General features: G+C 34.7%; 1 protein-coding gene across 1 annotated transcript in view; it reads right to left on the bottom strand.

Moving 5' to 3' along the window:
* Window positions 1–1,118: 1,118 nt before the first annotated feature.
* LOC105194942 (flotillin-2) overlaps window positions 1,119–22,174 on the bottom strand; it is a 272,683-nt gene continuing 251,627 nt past the window's right edge. The window contains exon 8 of the mRNA XM_039449365.1: window positions 1,119–11,180. Coding sequence (XP_039305299.1) covers window positions 11,151–11,180 — 30 coding nt within the window. The 3' untranslated portion in view covers window positions 1,119–11,150. The remainder of the gene's footprint in view (window positions 11,181–22,174) is intronic.

Here is a 22,174-nt window from a genome sequence, read left to right on the forward strand (position 1 = left end):
AAATATTTTAATTTTGAGCCATATATTTTATTTTCTTTGATTTTTTTTTGTGGACTAGGCCTACTGGGGAAATCACATAAAAAAAAAAACGCATCAAAAACAGTACCTCATGGGTGATGTGGAAAGCTATGTACGGTAATTAGAATTTAGACAATAGCTTTCCACATTATCCTTGAGGTACTTTAGTAGAAGGGCATATATTCAACATACTTTTGAGATGGGGACGCCCCTGAGGCCACAGCGCTCGGCGCGCGATTGGCAGCTCGGCCGACGAGCCTCGAGCGGTAGTGGGGGGGCCAATGGGCGTCGTTTCAGGAATCAGCCCAAAATGTGCAGATCGTTGCGAGCTCTGTTTTAGAAGTAATTTGAAAATATTTAGACATTTTTAAGGTTTTTCAATAAAATTTGAATTTATTTTAGATTTTTTCAGATCAAAAATACTTAAATAAAAAGAAATAGATCAATTTGAACTACTAAACACAAGTATTTATACTGGTATAGTATAATATTTAATATATTTTTCCCATATAATAAATAGATGCTCATAGGATGTTCATGTGTTGTACAAGTTACTGTCTCAATATACTTTATTTACTTTTATTTTGAAGTGAGGTTCCAAGTTTGGGGCCTCACTTTCAAAACAATTATTAATAAATGGTTATTATAATTTTATTAAAATATACATAGTTGAGAAATACTGTCTTTTTTATTTTCTATCCAGTGCAATTTTTTAATTATGAAAAATAGAACTCTTGTATTATGTACGATTCTTACGGCAATGCCGCACCTTGCTTGTTTAATTCTATTAGAACAGAAAATGACTCTTCTTTCGGAGCAATTATTAAAAAAATATAAAAAAGTCAACACCTTTTTTGAAAATCTTTATACAGCATGTCCTGATATTTTCAAATAAAAATAATAACAAAAAAGATCTTGAAAAATTATATTGGTATTGGATTGGAACAAAAGTTTACAATAGCACATATAAGCTTAAATAAGTCTAAACATTGTCTTTGAATTTCACATAAATAATGATACAAACTTTTCTTTCAATCCAATATCTATTAAATAATATAACAATATCATTGTGGGATATTTAATCATTTCACATATTTATCTGCTTTTTACTAACTTTATTTATAGTAGCTTTTAGTGTGTACAGTTAAGAGCTAAAAGGTTGCAACATATTTTCTTTGACGGTTTTCGGAATGTAGACTTGCTCATCGAACCGCGAACGTAATTGATTCTTACCTGTGGATCCAACCAATTACGTTCGCCAATCGATGAACAAGTCTACATTTCAAAAACCATAAAAAAAAGTGTTTAAACCTTTTAGCTCCTGACTGTACATACTAATCTGGTGCAGAACAAGTGATCGAATTCGTTATAGAAATTACTGCTTGATGTACGATTTTTTTTATAATGCTTAATTTTTTGTTGCAGTTAAAAAATGAGCAAAATTTGTAATGAAATATTGCTATGTTGGATTTGACTAACTGTTATTTTTTCAAATGCAATATTTCGAAAAATATTTTTGAAATGTCAAACACTAGATTTATGTTTCAACTTTATAAAATTTGTGTCATTGTGCTTTCTGATGAATTCATGTATGGGAATAGCAGTAGCCAATGTAAACATCATTTTTTAAAATCATAATTTAAGAAAACTTGAATAGCAATGTCATTTTGTACTATTTTCCATAAATTTATATGTCAAATAGAGAAAATATGGTTTTTACACAATGAAATAGATGACTTCTCTATCCCTTTTCGTTTTTTTTTCACAAAAAATTCGTAAAATTAGACCTTTATATTGATTTGTCTAGGTATGCCTATTTGAACATCTGAAACATTCTTCTACTATTCCGCATATACAAAATATTTGAAATAAATGAACATTTTATGAATATTTAATGCTATCTGGGAACACTATTTCGCCCTTGTGTCTGGGTACGTACAAATATGAATCGAGCGCTAACGTATATAAGCGATACGTTCAAATCGAGAATGTTTAATTTTAGACACTGCATAATAGAACGCTATATAATACAGAACACATGGTGCATCGTCATAACATTTTTTTTGTGATTTGTTTCAATATAAAAAAAAATTTAAACGGATAGAATATCTTTCACACTAGTACTGAAACAAATGGCTCAACATGACCTAATAGAGAGAAACTGTATATATTTTTTCTTAATGTATCGCATAAATGCGATTTGTTTAACTAGACTCAAACGACGAACACGATTTTTCTCCTACCTTAACAAGGGCACGGTTAATGCAAAACGTCTTAACGATTTTTATTTAAGCGTTATTTTTTTCTTATAGAATAGAGAGGAAGATAAAAAGAAATATAAATATTAGTAAAAGTATAGCTCGTCAATAAAATATACGTAAACAAAGTACATGTTAGTATTAATCAATAATGTTAGATTAAAGAAATCAATAAACGTTTTATGTCGATTTCCACCAACACAGATTAGCTTTGTTTCTTTTTAACTTTGTTTTGTTTCAGCTTAACTTACTCTTCATCTTTTTTTTAATTTTTGAAACTAGAAAAAGCTAAAAAATTAATCTGTATTGATGAAAATGAACATTAATCGTCTTTATTACAAACATTCGATCTTGGAGTGTTCCATCGCAGAAACAGGAATATTATGCGTGGTTTGTTATTGTTTGAAAAAACAGATTGGACGCTTCGCAAGAATGTGATTCTGGCACGGTCAATAATTATCTTCGATTACAATATAAGCCGATTATATCGGATTTGTCGAAAAATCGTAATTATTCTAAATCTGTATATGTGTTTATGTAGTATGTGTTTTCTCGTATTGACTACTCATCGGAAGAAAAAAGTTTGCATTAAACTCTTTAAAAAGATTTATTGATTTAATGCAATTTCTCTTTTATTTCTGAAATTACAGAATTTTTATTTTAATTTGACATTTCAGAAACGACATTGAATATCTATTTTACTAATTTATGACAGCTGTTAGAGTTAATAATATATCTTGGATGACGTTTCTACTGGATGATTCTAGAATTTATCAAGTTTATTCACTAAATTTCCTCTCCCTTTTATCGTCATCATCATCATCATTATTATTATCTTTGTTAAGACTTTAATTTTTTTTGTACTGATCTATTATATTAAGCATTTTTCTGTCTATTGATTGGAAAAATGATAATGGGAAGACTTTTCTGATTAATGACTTTATGTCTCTTATTTTTCCTTAATAACAACAAATGTTGATGTGGAGAAAATATTATTTACATGTACATATTGTAAATTCTAATTTTAAAATGTTACTCTTATAGTATATAAAAATTGAATACGTAATAAATGCAAATGTAAATAGCTACTTAAAGGGGCTGGAGAATCAAATTGTTCAAAAATTGTAATTGTCTTTCATAATTTTTTGGTAAATACAAACTGAATAAAACAACTAAATATGATAAATGTATAAAAGTACAGTTTTAAAGAATATTTATGCAACATATAAAGAATAAATTTTTTCATTAACAAATACTTATATAAATATACAAAGTGTGTGTACGCGTATGTTTTGTGTACACACACATACACACACACACACACACACACGCACGCACGCACGCACGCACGCACGCACGCACGCACGCACGCACGCACACATGCACGCACACGTATTAGGTGTACACAAAATAATCTACTATTTTTTATTCAGTATTTGTTATTGAAACATCGATAGATTTTAATCAATAATAAAAATAATCCTTATTATTTTCCAATACTTTTCTCCACGTTTCAGATAAATTGTGGATTTAGATTCGATAGAAAAACTAGTTATCTTCTCGCGATAAATTCATCAAGTCATTTTTTTACTTTTCAATTTTCATAAATTTTTTGTCAAATAAAACGCTGTAAGCAGTGGAACAAATGATAATCTGAAGGCATTATGTCCAGTAAAAGTACAGTAAGTCTGATACAGCATTCCAGCCAGATTACATTAGTGCAACTAACGATGATAAGGAAAGGTCATCGTTGAATCAAATTGCTATATGACAATGCTCATTGTCAGCTTCATGTAGCGAAGTTGATCAAAGACAATTGTGTTTCACGCGAGGGGTCAACCACTCGTGGAAATCATTGTACATTTTTCTATAAATATACGAAAATAATATGGCAATACAGCAATAAAATACTGTTAGAAACGGCAATCATTGTACGTTTTCTTTAATTGATCCTTCGACTTGGCTTATTTCATTGGATGTGACGCTTTTGAATTGTTTGTTTTGTTCGATACAGCATATTTTATCTGACAAAAACATTTAGAAATATTGAAGAAGAAAATGATAAATTTATCATTAAAAAACAGCTTTTATATCGAGCTGGAATCTATAACTTGTCTGAAACGTGGAGAAAAATATTTAAAAATAATGTAAATTACTTTCATCATTGAATTATACATTACAATAAATATTGAATTTCATAAAAAGTAGGATTAATTATTTGTATACCTCATATATATATTTTTTTTATTTTTTAGTATAAATCTCATTTCTCGCATTCTACATAAACTTACGCCATATACCGAAGCTTGGTCACATTCTGAAACACCTAATCATAAACTAAAATGTATAAATGATATACATATAAGAAAAATATATTTAACACAATTAAAACTATCGCTTAATTATCTGGAACATACAAAAAGTAAATGAAAAACAAATTATAATATGTATACATATTAGATCTGTAATTATACACATAATTGACAAGTTACTGTAAACAATAATATCGAACTTTTATTCAGATCATCCAGTTTTCTCTATCAGTGGAACCGATATCATATAAATTGGCACTTATTCAATTTGAAATACTGTTTTTTTTTTTTCACTTTAATGCTATGGATTCCGATGCGTGGTCAACCGAGAATATATCGCGCGCGTCGATGTAAATACAGTCAAACATTCTTTTTAAACTTTAAATTGCGCTTGCATGGCGCACTTTCCTTCTTTTTTTCACGATGATAGAAACTCTTCACAACTATTATACATACGTGACTAAATATATACAGCAACTACATATGGCGGTAAACCGTAGTTCCTGAACCGCATTAAAAATCTTTCTATTCTTACATTTCTTCTTTTTTGTTAAATTATTTAATCGTGTTGAACACAATAATATCGAAACACTCTTAATTATATTGATTAATTTAAGCTTTAAATTTCGGTATTGATTAAGTAGTGGCTGTTTTTTGTGAACGACTCTGAAGAATTAAAGGGGTCTACTTTGTTAGATCCGAGAAAGGTGTTTTTTTTAGTATTTTTAAATAGAAAATTATTCAAACAATTAGTAACTTTTGTAGAAATATTTATTGATATATTTTCATGAATTATAAAGATATTTTCTAAAATAAGTATTTTTATCTTACTTTAAAGGTTATCATTTTATCAATTTTTAATTATAAACGTGATTTATTGATAATTTAATCGTTGTACCATTGAATATAAACTAAGAAAATGTTTTGTTTTTATGCTTTATGTCAAATAATGGTCTTCAATTACTTCAGCAGAGAAAAACTATAGTCCTTAGTTTAACACCATTTACATACAGTATTGCGCTTACAAGAAGATATCACGAACTGTAAAATACGAAATGAGATGAGCCATGGTTTATTCAAAAGGGGAGATTAAGGTTATAAAAAATGTCAGAGCGTTTGCGTGCATGGGCATCTGTTTACATTACATGGGCATCCGACATTTATATTGTATTTATACTGATCTGTATAATGGTGGTTGCATTCCGAATTATTGATGATATTTTATCAGTTATTAACTGAATAGTAATCAGTTTACTGAAACATATATCAGTTCTTCTCTTTAAGAAGCAGTCAGAAAATGCACTTAGTATTCAAAATTGATCATATCGAGGAGAAAACAAACATAAAATTTTCTATCCATTATTGTGCTACAATTATCCAATAATTAAAAATCTTTTTAAGCAATCGTATTTACAGTTTTAGAGCAAATTTAAGACCATTGCTTCTAGATATACAAAATTAAAAAAACATTTAACATATATTGTTAGTATTAAAAATATATAGCTTATATTGTTACGTAAACTATAGATTTTCTGTACTGGAAGTAAATTTAGGAACGCAATCTTGTTAATTTAAAAAAATTATTTATCGTTTCTTATTAGTTATTATTTTAAAAAATTCTTTTGTTAGGATAAACTTGGAAATTGAAGAGAATACTTCAATCGCGTTATTGCTCATATAATCTTAGATAATTTAAAAAAGACAACACTTTTTTTTATATAAGATGAACATAATATACATTATAATAACATATTTAAAGAAACGATAAAGATATTTTTTATCTAAATAATTTTCTAGATAATTTTATATAATAACGGCAAACACTGCTTATACATCATCCATTGAATATCTTGTGATAATAAAAAATTACCTTTATAATATACAAAAATCAATAAATATTTCTATGAAAGTTGTATTTTAATGGGTTTGATACTTTTCTTTAAACAAATTTTTTTTAAATAAGCTTTTCTCTCACGGATCCAGCAAAGTAGAATATCCTCTTAAATGGAATGCATAAACCGATTGCTGAGATAGCATACATAACGGTTTTACAAAACTTGAAAAAATTTCCTTCCGAATAACTTCTATTGAATTCTCTAAAATAAAACCAATGTATCATAATAGAGTAATTATTATACAACAAAAAGGGACGATAATAACATGTACATTAACAGGCCGAAATAGAATAAACACAAATAAAATTCTTTTTGAGAACATTTGTTTCTCAATCGTTATGAAAAATGACAAATAGGATAAATTAATGTCTATGACGATTCTTCCCTGGTGAAAATTGTTTTCAGTTTTTAATATAATTTTGCAGAATTCCTGTATTTCTGCAAATTTTATAACATTTTTAAAAAGTTTTTCAAATTTTTTGAACAAATTGGAAAATTTTTTAAAATTTGAAAATATTTGAACATTTTTAAGATTTTTTTCAGTAAAATTTGAATTTGTTTTAGATTTCTTTTTAGATCAATATAATTTAAAATACTAAAAAATATTTAGACTTATTTGAACTAATAGATACAGGTATCTATACTGGTATAATATAATATTTAATATACTTTACTGTCTTAAAATACTTTATTTATTTTTATTTTGAAATCAGCTCCCAATTTTGAGGATATACTATAAAAACAATTATCATTTATCATTTTAGTAAAATAGACATAGTTGAGAAATGCTGCTTTCTTATTTTCTATTCAGTGTGATTATTTAATTATGAAAAATAGAACTCCGTTATATATAATATTCACGACAGGGCCACATTTTGCTCACTTATTTCTGTTACAACAGAAAGTGACTTTTTTCGGAGCAATTTTGAAAAAATATAAAAAGGTCAATATTTTTTTTTTTTAATCTTCATGCAGAATGCTCTGAAATGTTCAAATAAAAATATAATAAGAAAATTCTCGAAAAATTATGTTAGTATTGAATTAGAATAAAAGTGTAGCAGCATATATGTATTTAAATAGGTATATTCACAAATAAGTCTAAACATTTTCTTCGAATTTCAAATAAATAATAATGCTACGAATTTTTGTTTTTACCTAATATCATTATTAAGTAAAAAAATTGTAACAGTAAAAAATTAAGTAAAAATTTGAAACAGAAAAATAAGTTAGTATTATCATATTGATATAAGCTAATTTTATAATTTAGACACTTGCTTTATTAATGTACTATTCTAGCCTCCATACTTAAAGGAAAGAGAACAAACACATTTTATAATTTGACTCAAAAAAAGTTTAACGGGCTAACTACACTTTTTCTCGCCCAAACGATGAAACACTTAGACAAATTCGGGGATTACTGACATGGAGGACTTCTATTTACTTGACTTTATTTTTGATTTTCTGTACATTAATTGTGTCGAATTTGTAATGTGGCTTGTTATGTTTGATATTTAAATAATTGTTAAAATAATGTAAATGTAATTTAAGAATTCTTCAAATTTTCAATTATTTAAATAATGTAAAGATTTTGTTTTATAATTTCGAGGAGGGTTAAGTAAAATCAAAATCCGATCGTTTTCAAATAAATTATCAATTATAGACAAATAACATCGTGGTATGTCGCTCATTATTGACCTTCTCTTTGTTGATTTGCTTTCGCTAAATTGAGTTAGACATAAGAATTGTTTAATTTGTAAAAAAATTGTTATTTGTAGATTTTTATTTCAAGAAATAGCTTTTAAGATACAAGTACTTAATGAGGATGCTGAAGCTAAGGCCGAACTTTTTTGATGTCGGTACTACAGACTTTTTCGATAGTCCTGCAGCACCACATTGCAAATGATAATGGGAATAGCGGTCAGGGTAAGGCCAGGTGAGCTGATTAATGCTCTTTGTTAAACTCATGAATATATCTGTCATTGTTCTTGATTTTAGTTTAGAACACTCTATATAGGTAAATTTTGATATTTAAAGAATTTTACATGTTATATTATAAAAAAAAGTTTATAAAATCTAAACATATGAAGAAATATGTGAAAAAGTCTTTTCTAAAAACCTTTACATATGTAAATTAATTCTATTAAATTGAAGCAAAAATTCGTAGCGTTTTTAAAATAAAATTCAAAGACAATATAAATTATGAAATAGTAATTGTTCCAACGAATAAATCAATAGCTAATTATAGTACACGCATCTGCAATTGTTAGAGCGTACATAAAAGAAGAAACAAACATTTCATGTAAATTACAAGTAAATTGTATCAATCAAGTGAACAGAATAATTTAGACGTTAAAATAAAAAGATAAATAGATATTAAAAGAATAATCAAATACATCAAAAGATGACAATGGCTGCAATGTCATTTCCAAGCAATTTTTATAAGGATGCATTTCAATTTTTAAATACAATAAATTAATTAGGAAACCAACATTATCTCTTAAAACAAAATATAAAATTAAATATTATATGAATAAAACATAACTTAATAACGTTGACACATATCTCAATAACTAATTGATTATTTTAATCGAGAATATAAGTACAGATTTTAATACCATACATAATGTAAAACCATTGATAATATTGAGGCTTCTAAGAAGTTGGCCGAGAACTCCGCGTTGGCGGTGACAACATAGTATTGTAGAAAAAATTATAATTAATTATCACACACACGAAAAGTGACATGTTGATAATGAAATTTTGTCTTGCATGTCATTTCGTTATTATGTGCTTTATTGTGAAAGTGTGATTTGTCTCGTATTTACCAAATCCGTAAAAATGGACCGCAAGTAAAATTATCTTTGAATTTTATATGTAAAAACATATTTTTCACTCTTTTCAACAGCTGTCCGTGTATTTTCCTGCTTACATAGGTTTCATTTTACGTGTTTTTTTTATGACTGCTAACTGACTATTAAGCGGGAAAAGGAGAATTGGGATGGATCCATTTTTACAAGTGTTTTGAAATGAACTCATTATGTTTTATTCAAATTTTCTTTATTTATAAATGGCACGCAAGAAACGTCAATTTAGCTGTATATCTTCCTGGCTAAATAGGCTTCATTTTACGTGCCTTTTGCAACCATGTATTGACTATTAAAAGAGAAAGGGATAGTTGAGACTCATTTTTAAAAGTATTTTAAAGCAATCTCATTATTTTATTTTCAAATTTTTTTTTATTTATAAATGGAACGCAAGAAACTTTTATGTGTAATTTTTTGCGTATGATGTCATAATTTCAATATGATCGCGGCGACTTATTCAAGAGTCTTAATCAGACCCATAATAAAGAAAAAGTTATAAAAATAAAATTTACAGAGAGAGACAGTGTAGCAAAATAAGTAAAATTTTTTTTTTTTAAATCTTCATAAATTTAAAATACAAAAAATTCTGAAAAATTATATAAAACATTCTGGGACAAATTTTCACCAGTTTTTTTGTCGATTACATTCATTTTTAAAATCGTCTTTTTCTCAATTGTACTACGAACTACAAAATATATTCTTGTATATCTGTCATCTTGAAATATATTCAAAGTAGTATTTATTATAATTTGCTGAACAATATTTAAAAAAATTAATTGTAAAAAAAACTGAATATGGATTTTTTCTCGGCAGTGGCTTTTAGGCTTATTTCCCATTTAATGTATTCGTTATCATTTTTGTGTATCATAATTAGAATTTTCGCATTTAATTTGTTCGATCTCTGTGATCTCTTTTTAAGTTTCCTATTTTTTTTTATTGTTTTTCTAATTTACTTGGGATATTAGAAGTGGTTACTAATACACAAACGTGCTATTTGAGGCACGTACCACTTAACGCTCGCAACGTTGTTTGTTCTTGTTTAATATTTGATAAACAAGTATCAAATGTTTCTAAAAGAGTTGCAGGCGGTAACTGGCTCGCGTCCTTAATAAAAATTTATATCTATAAGAATGAGCGAACATTATTTATTGGGATCCTCTTTTTTTAATAAATAAAAGATGTCATATATCTTTTATACAGTATAAATGCCGTGTCACTTTATGCATTCCAGTAGTAAATAGTCGTATTTGCATTACATTCTTAATCGTTTCTATCTTAGGCACGGCCATGGGCAGTGCTACTTTTCACAATTTCAGAAAACGACCAATATTTATAATTGGAACAATGAAATATGTATATCGAAACCTTTGGATTGTCGCGTTTATTTCTTTTTTTGTAAATGTGAATGTATTTTTGTGTAACCACTCTGTAATTCAAAATTGCGTTAATCGCCCGTTCTCTCAGTCACGATTACATTGATATTACACCAAACAAAGTGCAACATTATCGAGGCACACGTATGTATCGTGTTTGAGATAAGAAACATGTGAGTATGACGCGAGCAACACTAATGAATTTATTCGCGCAATATGGGATAAAAAAAGCGTGCCCGCTGGCATACGTAGTGCTGCTTTGACTGGACTTGAGGTAGAGCAAAATTCGGGAGAGGAAAAAGCAGAAAGTGTGTTGTCGGTGGATGACAGAGTAGCAGAGAAACCTTTGGCAGTATAGATTTTGCCTCTCCTTCAGATTTGTTCCAAATTTATTTGCCTGGTCGTCGTCCTTGAATCACGTTACTCGGCATTACTTTGCGCCTGGTATTTTTCCTAGCACCTATACATAGAAGAACGTTAGTTACAATATTAGTTACAACGTTAGTTAACCCTTTCCGTCACTTTTTTCTAGTAAATATTTTGTGAAATTTATTATCCAAGGGTTTTAAAAATTCCGTCCGCCATATTGAATCCGCCATTTTGAATTTTGTACTTTTGACATCGAACTCGGAATCAAAAACCTCGAAAATCTCTATACAGCAAATTTTAAATAAATTCAGTGAATTTTGATAATTTTGTCCGCCATGTTATATCCGCCATTTTGAATTTTGACATTGTATTCGTAATCAGTAACTTCAAAAACCGTTAAATAGCAAATTTCAAGCAAATCCAATTTATTTTAATAACTTTGTCCGCTATATTGGATTCGCCATTTCGAATTTAAAATTTTTGAAATCGGATTCGTAATCAGCAACTTCAAAAATTCCCAAATAGTGATTTTGAGGTATAGATTTAGAACAAAATTTTATACAAACAAATTTAATCTGTAAAAATTTTTCGGTATATATTTATTAACAACAAATTATTTATTTAAAATATTATTCTAAAACTTATTTTATTAGTTAGAGACAACATTTAGTAATCTAGCAATATCAAACATGCTAAAGGAATACGCGAAACAATTGATTTATTAATGAAATAAACTTGGATGGTAGGTGTAGCTCCTAGAGCTACACCCTGACGGAAAGGGTTTGAACTGTAACTTATTAAATTACTAATCAAGGTAAGTTTACATTTTAATTCCAATTTATTATAATAAAATGAAGCTTAATAGGTTGTTTATAATGTAAGATTATCGCTAGTTGGAATACATTAGTGTAAACCCCTATAGCACACTGCATTATTTGTCGTCATTTTGACACCAAATGACATGTTTGGTGTCATTTTGGTGTCAAAATAATGACAAATAATAGTAGTGTGTTATAGAAAAAAATAAAATCTTAATATATTCTAAAAAGTGTTTGCAATAAATAGAAAATAAATAATGTGACATAGTGTAATCCTAGTACGAAATGATAATGGAATCGACGTTGATTCGACATTCATTCAATGCCGAAATCATTAAAATGATATTGTTTTGACATCGATTCAATAAGTCATTTCTCACTGAGATGTGATCTTATTTGATATCATTGTGCTAACAAGTTTGTGTAAACTTGTATAGATGAATAAATAAGATATTGACTAAGATTATAATAAAATGCGGTTATATAATGTTTTGCATCTGAATGTATTATACATTACGGTTTTTATTATGATATTGTCACATCCGTGCCACCGCGGATAATTTTTTCGATAACGGTAATATCAAACAGACCAAACAAGCCGGCCATTTGGTAACAAGAAATTCAAACCGTCGATACGCGCTTTCCTACATTTTTCGGTGCCAAAGAGTCGCAACAGAGCTCCGAACGCACTGTTTCTATAATCGTAAAAGTCATAGTATTACTTCCCAGATACTCCTTGACGCCGGATGCCGCGTCAGAACGATCTGTACGCACGGCTGTTAACTTAATAAAATTGTGTTCCCCCGTGTCCCACGTTTCGAGTATCAAAGTGTCGCAACGAAAGAACACAAACATGCGACTTTCAGAGCTATAAAAGTCACGATTCCATTTTCCAGATACACCTTGACGCCGGATGCCGCGACAGAACGATCTGTACGCACGGCATAAATTAATAAAGCCACTTGTCTTAAATATACGACTTTCAGAACTATAAAAGTCACGGTTCCATTTACCAGACACTTCGCGGTGTCGGATGCTACGGCAGAGAAATCTGTACGCACGGCTCTTGAAAAGTCGTGAAAGTCAAATCTGACAGTTTCTTTCTTTCCAAAAACCAAAGGGCGGTTACATCAGCTTCAACCCCCTCTTAGCATTGCCGATTTGCCGCGTTTTTTCGGGCCTTTATCTAAAAATCGTATAAATAGCGATGCGGCCGGCAACTCTGGACAGTTCGAACTCAGCAGTTCGTGCAGGGCAGTTCCGTAGTACTTACGCAATACTCGCGACCGAGTTCTGTCCGAGCCTATTAGTTCGCGCTAAACTTTGAGAAATTGTACACGCTAATTCTATTACTAAATCCAAGCCAACTTCAATTCCAATTCCAACTCTAATCGTAGCCCAATCCTAGTTCTAACTCTAATCTTGAATCGATCATAATTCCAATTCCAAATAAATCTTAATCTTAACTCTAATTTTAATCAATTATAATCTTTGATAAGTCTAGTGCCTCGCTTATAGCTCAGCTTAGTGCTTTAGATCGCTTACTGTTAACTTCAATTTTGTGTTAAATGACATATGCTTATGCTTGTTTTGCCAATAAATAGTAGTCTATAAATATAAAGCCATCGTCTGCTTAATTCACGCGCTCACCTACAACCACTTCCACGCATGCAATTCCTCACGTGTAGTGGTCAGTGATCAAGAACAGCGCACTCAAACCGACACAGAACGAGAGGAAGCCCCATTCCGGAACCCACGCAATCTACGACGAAGGCAACAACACGAGCAATTACTTCTACAGAAAGATAAGTCACAACGCCCAAAACCTATAAAGCATGTCAAACAATCATCAAGCATGTCAACATTAATAAAAAATCCTCTTCTCGATCCTCGATCGCAGAAAATCGGGCTCGCCCGCCAGTAAATCCAGCCACGCGATTCGCCCCTGAGCTGTGGTGTCCCCGGAACTTAGGTTCCGAAAACAGCCAGTTTTGCTGAAACGTGTGCGTTCTGCCCAATTAGCAACCGCGCTCAGTCGGGACGTGACAATATCACTTCAACACATTTTATTCGAAAATACATTCAGATGCAAAACATTAAAACTTTATATAACCGCATTTTATTATAATCCTAGCCAATATCTTTGTTCAATATGAGTATATTTATGCCGAAAAGTATTTCGAAGCTTGTTGCGAGGAGCACGCTTACTTCAAGCTTATTATTCTCTTTGTATAGAAATCACGCTATTGTATAAATCTCTAAACCGAAGTAAGTACGCTCTTCGCTCATAAATTGCTCCGTTTCACGAACACCTCTCTTTACATTCCGATCCGAATTCCATTGTCGCGCGCGGAAACGTTGCCGATTAATGCGTGCCGAAACTCGATCGCGGAAGGAGCCTTACAGCCTGTCAGGCTATCTCTCAGTCTCCGCGATTCGTCTACAATTTATGTACGGTACAATTCGAGCCCGTCAGACTCTCTAATTATATTAACGAAACTGCACGTGCGACCCGAATCGGACAATTGTGATCAAGACCGCTTAATAAAAATTGGAAATTCAAGCAAAAATAATGTTTTATTTATTTCAATCACCCTGCTCTGGCATTCATCGGTACAGCAAGACACCTGCCTTGAGGAAAAACTGACTTGTGAAAATTATAAGTTCACGGTGATTTCACGCACTCTGGCACTCGGGCTGCTCGGACAGGCAAAAGAGCGCTTCAGGATTCTGTTCACCTAATATATACTCGCGGAGGTCCTCGCGTGATTGTTCGGATTCGCAGAGACGATTCGCACCCTTGTCCGGATTGGCCGCTTAGATCCTTAATTTCGTGACCGCGACGAATCCGCGTAAAGCGGCTAAACCAATCGTCGACCAAAGAATAGGCTTCGGATTCTGGTCACTGATATCGCTTCAACTATTGCCGTTTCCAGCTCAAGATTTTCGCGATTTCAACTGACGTATCAAACAATCTTATTTATTCATCTATACAAGTTTATGCAAGGCTTGAAACGTGGGGACAACCATTAATGAACACTCGGACCCCTTGGTTATTTTGAAAAGTAAGCATTTTTTGTAAAAAAACGTTTTAGATAAAAGTTGTAAGATATAAAATGGTCTATTTATTGATGATATCAGTTTGGCCTTCAGAAATGTCGCTAAAGTCAGATCAAGATCAAATAGATTTCTTAAAATTGAACACCTTATTTCTTTGATTCCAGAATCTAATAGCTGATGTCGAGAGTTTTTCAAAACACTATGACAAAGTTTATTTTCTGTTAAATAGCGTACACACGCATACACACACACACACACACACACACACACACACACACACACACACACCCGCACACGCGCGCACACACACACACACACACACACACAGACACACAGACACACACACAGACACACACACAGACAGACACACAGAAAGACACACAGACACACACACAGACAGACACACAGAAAGACACACAGACAGACACACAGACACACACACAGACACACAGAGGCACACACACAGACACACACACAGACAGACACACAGACACACACACAGACACACACAGACACACGCGCACGCGCACACACACGCGCACGCACGCACGCACGCACGCACGCACGCACGCACGCACGCACGCACGCACGCACGCACGCACGCACGCACGCACGCACGCACGCACGCACGCACGCACGCACACACACACATATCGTCGTGCACGACAAAGCGTACCGACACGTCTATACACCTATACGTAATTATTAAGATTTCCGAACTCGCCGAATTTGAAGTGGACCGCGGTAGCCTTTGGGACATCTGGCACGACGCCGCGGCGTCGCGGCTTTGAAGGCGCGGAGCCGCGCGCCATCAGGAAGCAATTCCTGTCGAACGCGGGTTGAAATCGCGAAAATCTTGAGCTGGAAGCGGCAATAGTTGAAGCGATATTGGTAACCAGAATCCGAAGACTATTCTTTGGTCGACGATTGGTTTAGCCGCTTTACGCGGATTCGTCGCGGTCACGAAATTAAGGATCTAAGCGGCCAATCCGAACAAGGGTGCGAATCGTCTCTGCGAATCCGGATAATTACGCGAGGACCTCCGCGAGTATATATTAGGTGAACAGAATCCTGAAGCGCTCGTTTGCCTGTCTGAGCAGCCCGAGTGCCAGAGTGCGTGAAATCACCGTGAACTTATAATTTTCGCAAGTCGAAGAAGTGGTGAACGAACGAGCGAAGTTTGCTTTCTCGTCAAGGCGAACCACAGGAGTTGAGACTCAGGGTAGCGGTTCCCAGGCGACGGTCCTTGGACCCAAGACCACTACCCTTAGGCGCGTCGAGACTCGGTCGCCCGAGACACGCGTTAGCATTTTTAATAGAGAGCGATTGCTAAATCCATGAACTCGGATTCTAATGCGCGTGAACGGTGTACTTTATTACATTGTACTCAAACGAAATAAACTGTACATATACGAACATTCGAACTACAGTAAGAAAAATTAAGTTTTCTTTCTCCTGCAAAACATTTTCCTTAAATACTTTCAGAATTATGAAGCTTGAAAGTTAGACTGCCGCACAGTGGTCAAAACAGAGATTACTTTGTTCAAAATAGTCTACAGGTCATATTTCTTAACCGATTTAAATAATTTTTTTACAGAAGTACTCAGAAATATATTCTAAAGAGAATTGTCAGGACCGATTTTGGAATTTCTTTGTTTATGTAAAAATATTTAAATAAATGAAGTGATCAATTACTACTTAACCACTAAATTATCTTTTATCTAGCTATCAACTACTTTAACAACCTCATTATCAATGAAAATAAATACTATCACATTATAAGAAAAGAAATAATTCAATAAATATTTAGATTAATTTTTATAAAGAAATTATTGACACAAATTATGGATTTTCGCGCTTTCTCACAGAAGTAATTAATCTATCAACTTAATTCATCCAAAATTACTATCAAAATAGTGGATTACAAAATTTGATTGTTTCTATTATTTCAACAATTTCTATTGTTATAAACAATCAAATACACAAATAGTAATTTTTAGATAACTCATTACTGTTTTATAATAAAATCAAGTACACGTTAAATTATGCGCAAATAGATTTTGCAACATAAAAACTATATTAACAATGCAAATTTGTTATTATTAAAGTCCAATACAATAGAAATATCTAAATGCAAAATCTATTTGCGCATAATTTAACGTGTATTTGATTTAATTATAAAACAGTAATGAGTTATCTAAAAATCACTATTTGTGTATTTGATTGTTTATAACAATAAAAATTGTTAGTTTACAATCAAATTGTGTAATCCACTATTCTGATAGTAATTTTTGATGAATTAAGTTAATAGATTAATTACTTCTGTGAGAAAGCGCAAAAATCCATAATTTATCTTAATAATTTGTTTATAAAAATTAATTAAAATATTTAATAAATTATTGATTTTCTTATAATGTGATAATATTAGGAGTATAAATAAGTTTCCGCCGTTTTTTATCAAAAATTGGGCATTTATTGTGAAAGAATGATACCTAATGTTTTATTCGAAGTATTGTCCATCGCTAGCCACTACTTTTTCCCATCTTTCTGGCAGCATACGGATACCGCGTCGGAAGAATGCTTCATCTTTTGAAGCTATCCACAAATCGACCCAATTTTTTGTATCTTCATATAATGTGAAGTGTTGTTCAGACAGTCCATGCGCCATCGATCGAAACAGGTAGTAATCAGAAGGAGCAATGTCTGATGAATACGGCGGGTGGGGTAAAACTTCCCAATTGAGTGTTTCCAGGTAGGTTTTGACCGGCGCCGCAACATGTGGACGAGCATTATCATGCAGAAGAATAACTTTGTCGTGTCTGGAGTAGTAGTGAGCACGTTTTTCCTTGAGTACTCGGCTCAATCTCATCAATTGTGTTCGGTAGAGAGCCCCAGTAATGGTTTCATTCGGTTTGAGCAACTTATAATACACGACACCAAGCTGATCCCATCAAATACACAACAAGAGCTTTTTTCCATGAATGTTCAGCTTGGCTGTCGATGTTGAAGCATGGCCCCCAGGTGATCCCCATGATTTCTTCTTCTTTGGGTTATCGTAGTGGATCCATTTTTCATCATCAGTGACTATACGATGCAAAAAACCCTTTCGTTTATGCCTGGCAAGCAGCATTTCACATGTGAAAAATCGGCGTTCAACGTTTCTCGGCTTCAGTTCATATGGAACCCAGTTTCCTTGTTTTTGAATCATCCCAATGATTTTAAGCGATGTGAAATTGCTGCCTTGAGTCACTCCTAATGTAAGTGCAAGTGCTTCTTGCGTTTGGCACGAATCTTCATCTAATAATGTTTCCAATTCCGCGTCTTCGTACACTTTCGGCCTTCCGCTACGTTCTTTGTCTTCGACGTCAAATTCACCGTTCTTAAACTTGTGAAACTACTCACGGCAACTTCTCTCACTTAAGGCAGCCTCACCATATGCTTCTACAAGCAATTGATGCGCCTTGGCTGCAGATTTCTTCAAATAGGTAAAGAAGTAAATCAAAAACTCCCGCAAATGACGCTTATTCGGCTCAAAACTCGATATTTTCGCACGAAAAAAGATATATGATGCTGATACAAAATCGCTAATATTTTAAGGTTGTGTTGTTGGCAAATGTCTAACCTTACGATATAACGTTTTACAATAGACAATTTCAACCATAACATACTAGTGGCGCCATTTTTTGTGAAACTTATTTATACTCCTAATATTTATGTATGTTTATCGATAATGAAGTTGTTAAAACAAAATAAGGTAAAGAATTTGTCCGATAATGTATTATTACGGCAGGTTAAGGTCTTCGGAAATAATCAGAAGATGTTTAATCACACGGTACAGAGACTTTATTGTATGACAGACACGTTGCGATTACAGACAAAGATCAAGTGATGAAGAACATGAACTACGGCACTCTCAAGACTCGCGCACGGGTCACGGCGATAGAGAGAGGGCGCACGGGATGGTAACGCGCGTATCGAAAAGCATCAGTGCGAGATCAGATAGGGACTTTAACACTTCCCCTCGAGACGTGAGTGATCCCGCGAATACTTCTCTCCGGTTGAAATGCCCATGAGTTCTAAGCATCTTCGATGCTTGGGGCCCGACAGACCCTTCGTGAGAACGTCCGCCGCCATATCTTCTGTTGATCTGTAATCAACCTCGATGACGCCGTTTTCCAGCATTCCTCGTATGAAGTGGTGTCTTACATCGATGTGCTTCGAGCGATTGTGGAATACCGGATTCTCGGCCAGCTTGATAGCACCACAATTGTCGCTAAACAATTTGATTTTTGGGTACGGAAAACCCAATTCCCCGAAGAATCTTTGTAGATGCACGGCCTCTTTTGTGGCTTCGCTCAAGGCCATGTACTCGGCTTCCATCGATGAGAGGGCAGTAGTCTTTTGCTTACGCGATTCCCATGAGATGGGACATCCACCTAATATGAATGCGTAGCCAGTGTAAGACTTTCTGTCGTCTACACAATTTGCCCAATCGGCATCCGCAAATCCAATCAGTGGGTCTGTTGATCTTCTGAAGGAAAGACCGACATCGCAGGTACCTTTCAAGTACCTTAATACACGCTTGGCCGCCAACCAGTGATCGGTGCTGAAACAATCATTAAACTTGCTCAAGTAGCTGACGACGTGAGCGATGTCCGGCCTCGTACATGTAGCTAAGTACATCAGAGCTCCGACGAGCTCTCTATAGGGCAAAGTTTTGCATTCGGGGGCGATTTCCTCGTTTCGCCGCAATTTGGTTCCGAGCTCAACTGGCGTTCCGACGGGGTTCGATCCGGACATTCCGAACCGTTCGAGAATATCGTTTACATATCCCCTTTGATTCAGGGTGATAATTTCTTTGGTTTGCGAAAACTCTATTCCTAGGCAATGCTTTACAGGTCCTAGATTCTTGATGTCGAGCTGCGTTGATAAGTGCTGGAACAAGTTGGCTACCGCTTGTTCTGTCTTGGAGACCGCAATGATGTCGTCCACGTACACGACAGCCAAGAGGATATCTTCCCCTTTTCCAAGATAGAACACACACGGATCCGAAATGGATTGAGAGAATCCAAATTCTTTGAGGATCTTGCATAACTTCACGTGCCATCGCCTTCCCGCTTGACGCAAGCCGTAGAGGGACTTGCGTAGAAGAAGCGCATTATCCTCGTTCGCCAAACTTTCGAGCATCTTTTTCGCTTTCTTTTGAATCTTGCAGTCTTTTCTGCCGGAGCGAACGATTTCTTCCAGACTGTCTTCGATGTTCTCGGGAATCTTCATGAAGACGTCTTCTTCCAATTCGCCGTTTAAATATGCTGTAGTAACGTCGAAATGATATAGCGTTAAGCCGAACTGAGCTGCCAACGCTGATACAGCTCGTATCGAACTCATTCTAGCAACTGGCGCGAATGTGTCGCAGAAGTCGATTCCAGGACGTTGCGCGTATCCCTTCGCGACGAGTCGAGCTTTTCTTCGCTCTAACGTTCCGTCGCTGTTGTGTTTATTCCGGAGAACAAAACGGCAGCCGATAACCTCGCGATCCTTAGGACGCTTGACGACAGACCATGTATCGTTTTTGAGTAACGACTTGACTTCCGATACTATAGCTTCGAGCCATTCGTCTGCATCAGGCCCTTGCATCGCTTCGTTGATTGGGATCTCCGCTGAGTAAGCGAATTCCGTATTTGCATCGACGAGAGCGGCTTCGTGATACTGCTCGGCCTTCCCCTGAGTCCAGTCCTTATTATCCTCGGTCTTCCTGGACCTCTTCTTGGCGGATCCGCGTCATCTGCATTGTCTCTATGCTCGTCTCCCTCGTCCTCGTTTCGTGCGTTTGCCGGTTCGTTCTCTAATCCGACTTCCGCTTCCGTCGCATTTAAGGGGACCAGAATCTCACTGGTGTCAGGGCTCTCAGCATGATCTTCCTCATGCGCGGTGAAATCCTCGAAGTTCTCGGTGGGTGAGATCTTGTCGTCCTCCAAGAATTTCACGTCGCGAGTTATGTCAACCCTTTTTTCATCGGGGATCCAGACTCGATAGGCCTTGGACTCGTCAGAGTATCCGACAAGGATTCCCTTCTTCGATCGATCGGCAAACTTCCCCTTATTCGGGCTACGGACCAGGGTGTATGCGTTGCAGCCGAATTCCCTAAGGTGACGAACGTTGGGCGCATTTCCAGTCCACTTTTGATAAGCGGTCTCGCCGTTCAAACTGCTCGACGGGCACCTGTTTCTGACATAATTGGCCGTGTTCACTGCCTCTCCCCAAAATGATGATGGCAGTCCCGACTGGATTAGGAGACACCTGGCCATTTCCACGAGCGTCCGATTCCGCCTCTCGGCCACGCCGTTTTGCTCTGGAGTGTTGGTCACGGTTAGCCGTCGTCCGATTCCGTGCTCCTTCAGGAAAGCGTCGAACCTCTCGTTTCTGAACTCCTTTCCGTTGTCGGACTGAAGGTACTTTATACATCTGCCGGTTCGTTTCTCCGCAGAGGCCTTGTACTCCTTGAAGGCCTGGAAAACTTCATCCTTCCCCTTTAGCAGTCGAATCTCACACCACTTCGAGTAATCGTCGATAAACGTTATAAAGTATCTCGCGTTACCGTTAGATTCTACTCACATCGGTCCGCATACGTCGGAATGTATAATCTCTAATAGTTTCGAGTTTCTATCGGTATTTTTCGGGAAAGGGGCGCGCGTCATCTTTCCGAGAATACATATTTCGCAATCTAATTTTTCGGCGGGAGCTATTAGGTTTATGCCGTGTATCTTTCGGTTTCTAACACTTACCGCTAAATCGCGCGCATTCAAGTGGCCCATTCTGCGATGCCACCTTTCGAACGATTCGCGTTCGTTTCCGTCTTTCGTCGCGATATTACATGTCGGCGTTTCGTTACGCAAATAATAAAGCTCGTCGATGCGATCGGCAATTAACACAGTGCGCTTATTCTCGTCTATTACTTTTCCGATATACTTATTGAAGGTTATCGTGTATCCTCTGTCGGCGATTTTTCCGACCAAAAGAAGGTTCGTTCGCAAATCCGGTACTAACGACACGTCGTGTATATCAACGTTTCTAGGGCAACCGTTTACGTCAGTCGCAATCGACACTTTCCCTCTCGCTTTTATCTCGGTCGATGCACTGTTCGCGAGATTCAACCTTCCCGTCCCCTCGTCCGATATCTCTACGAAATCGCGCCTGTCCTTGCATA

Source organism: Solenopsis invicta, chromosome 5 (assembly GCF_016802725.1).
Source record: "Solenopsis invicta isolate M01_SB chromosome 5, UNIL_Sinv_3.0, whole genome shotgun sequence".
In the NCBI taxonomy this organism is placed as follows: Eukaryota; Metazoa; Arthropoda; class Insecta; order Hymenoptera; family Formicidae; genus Solenopsis; species Solenopsis invicta.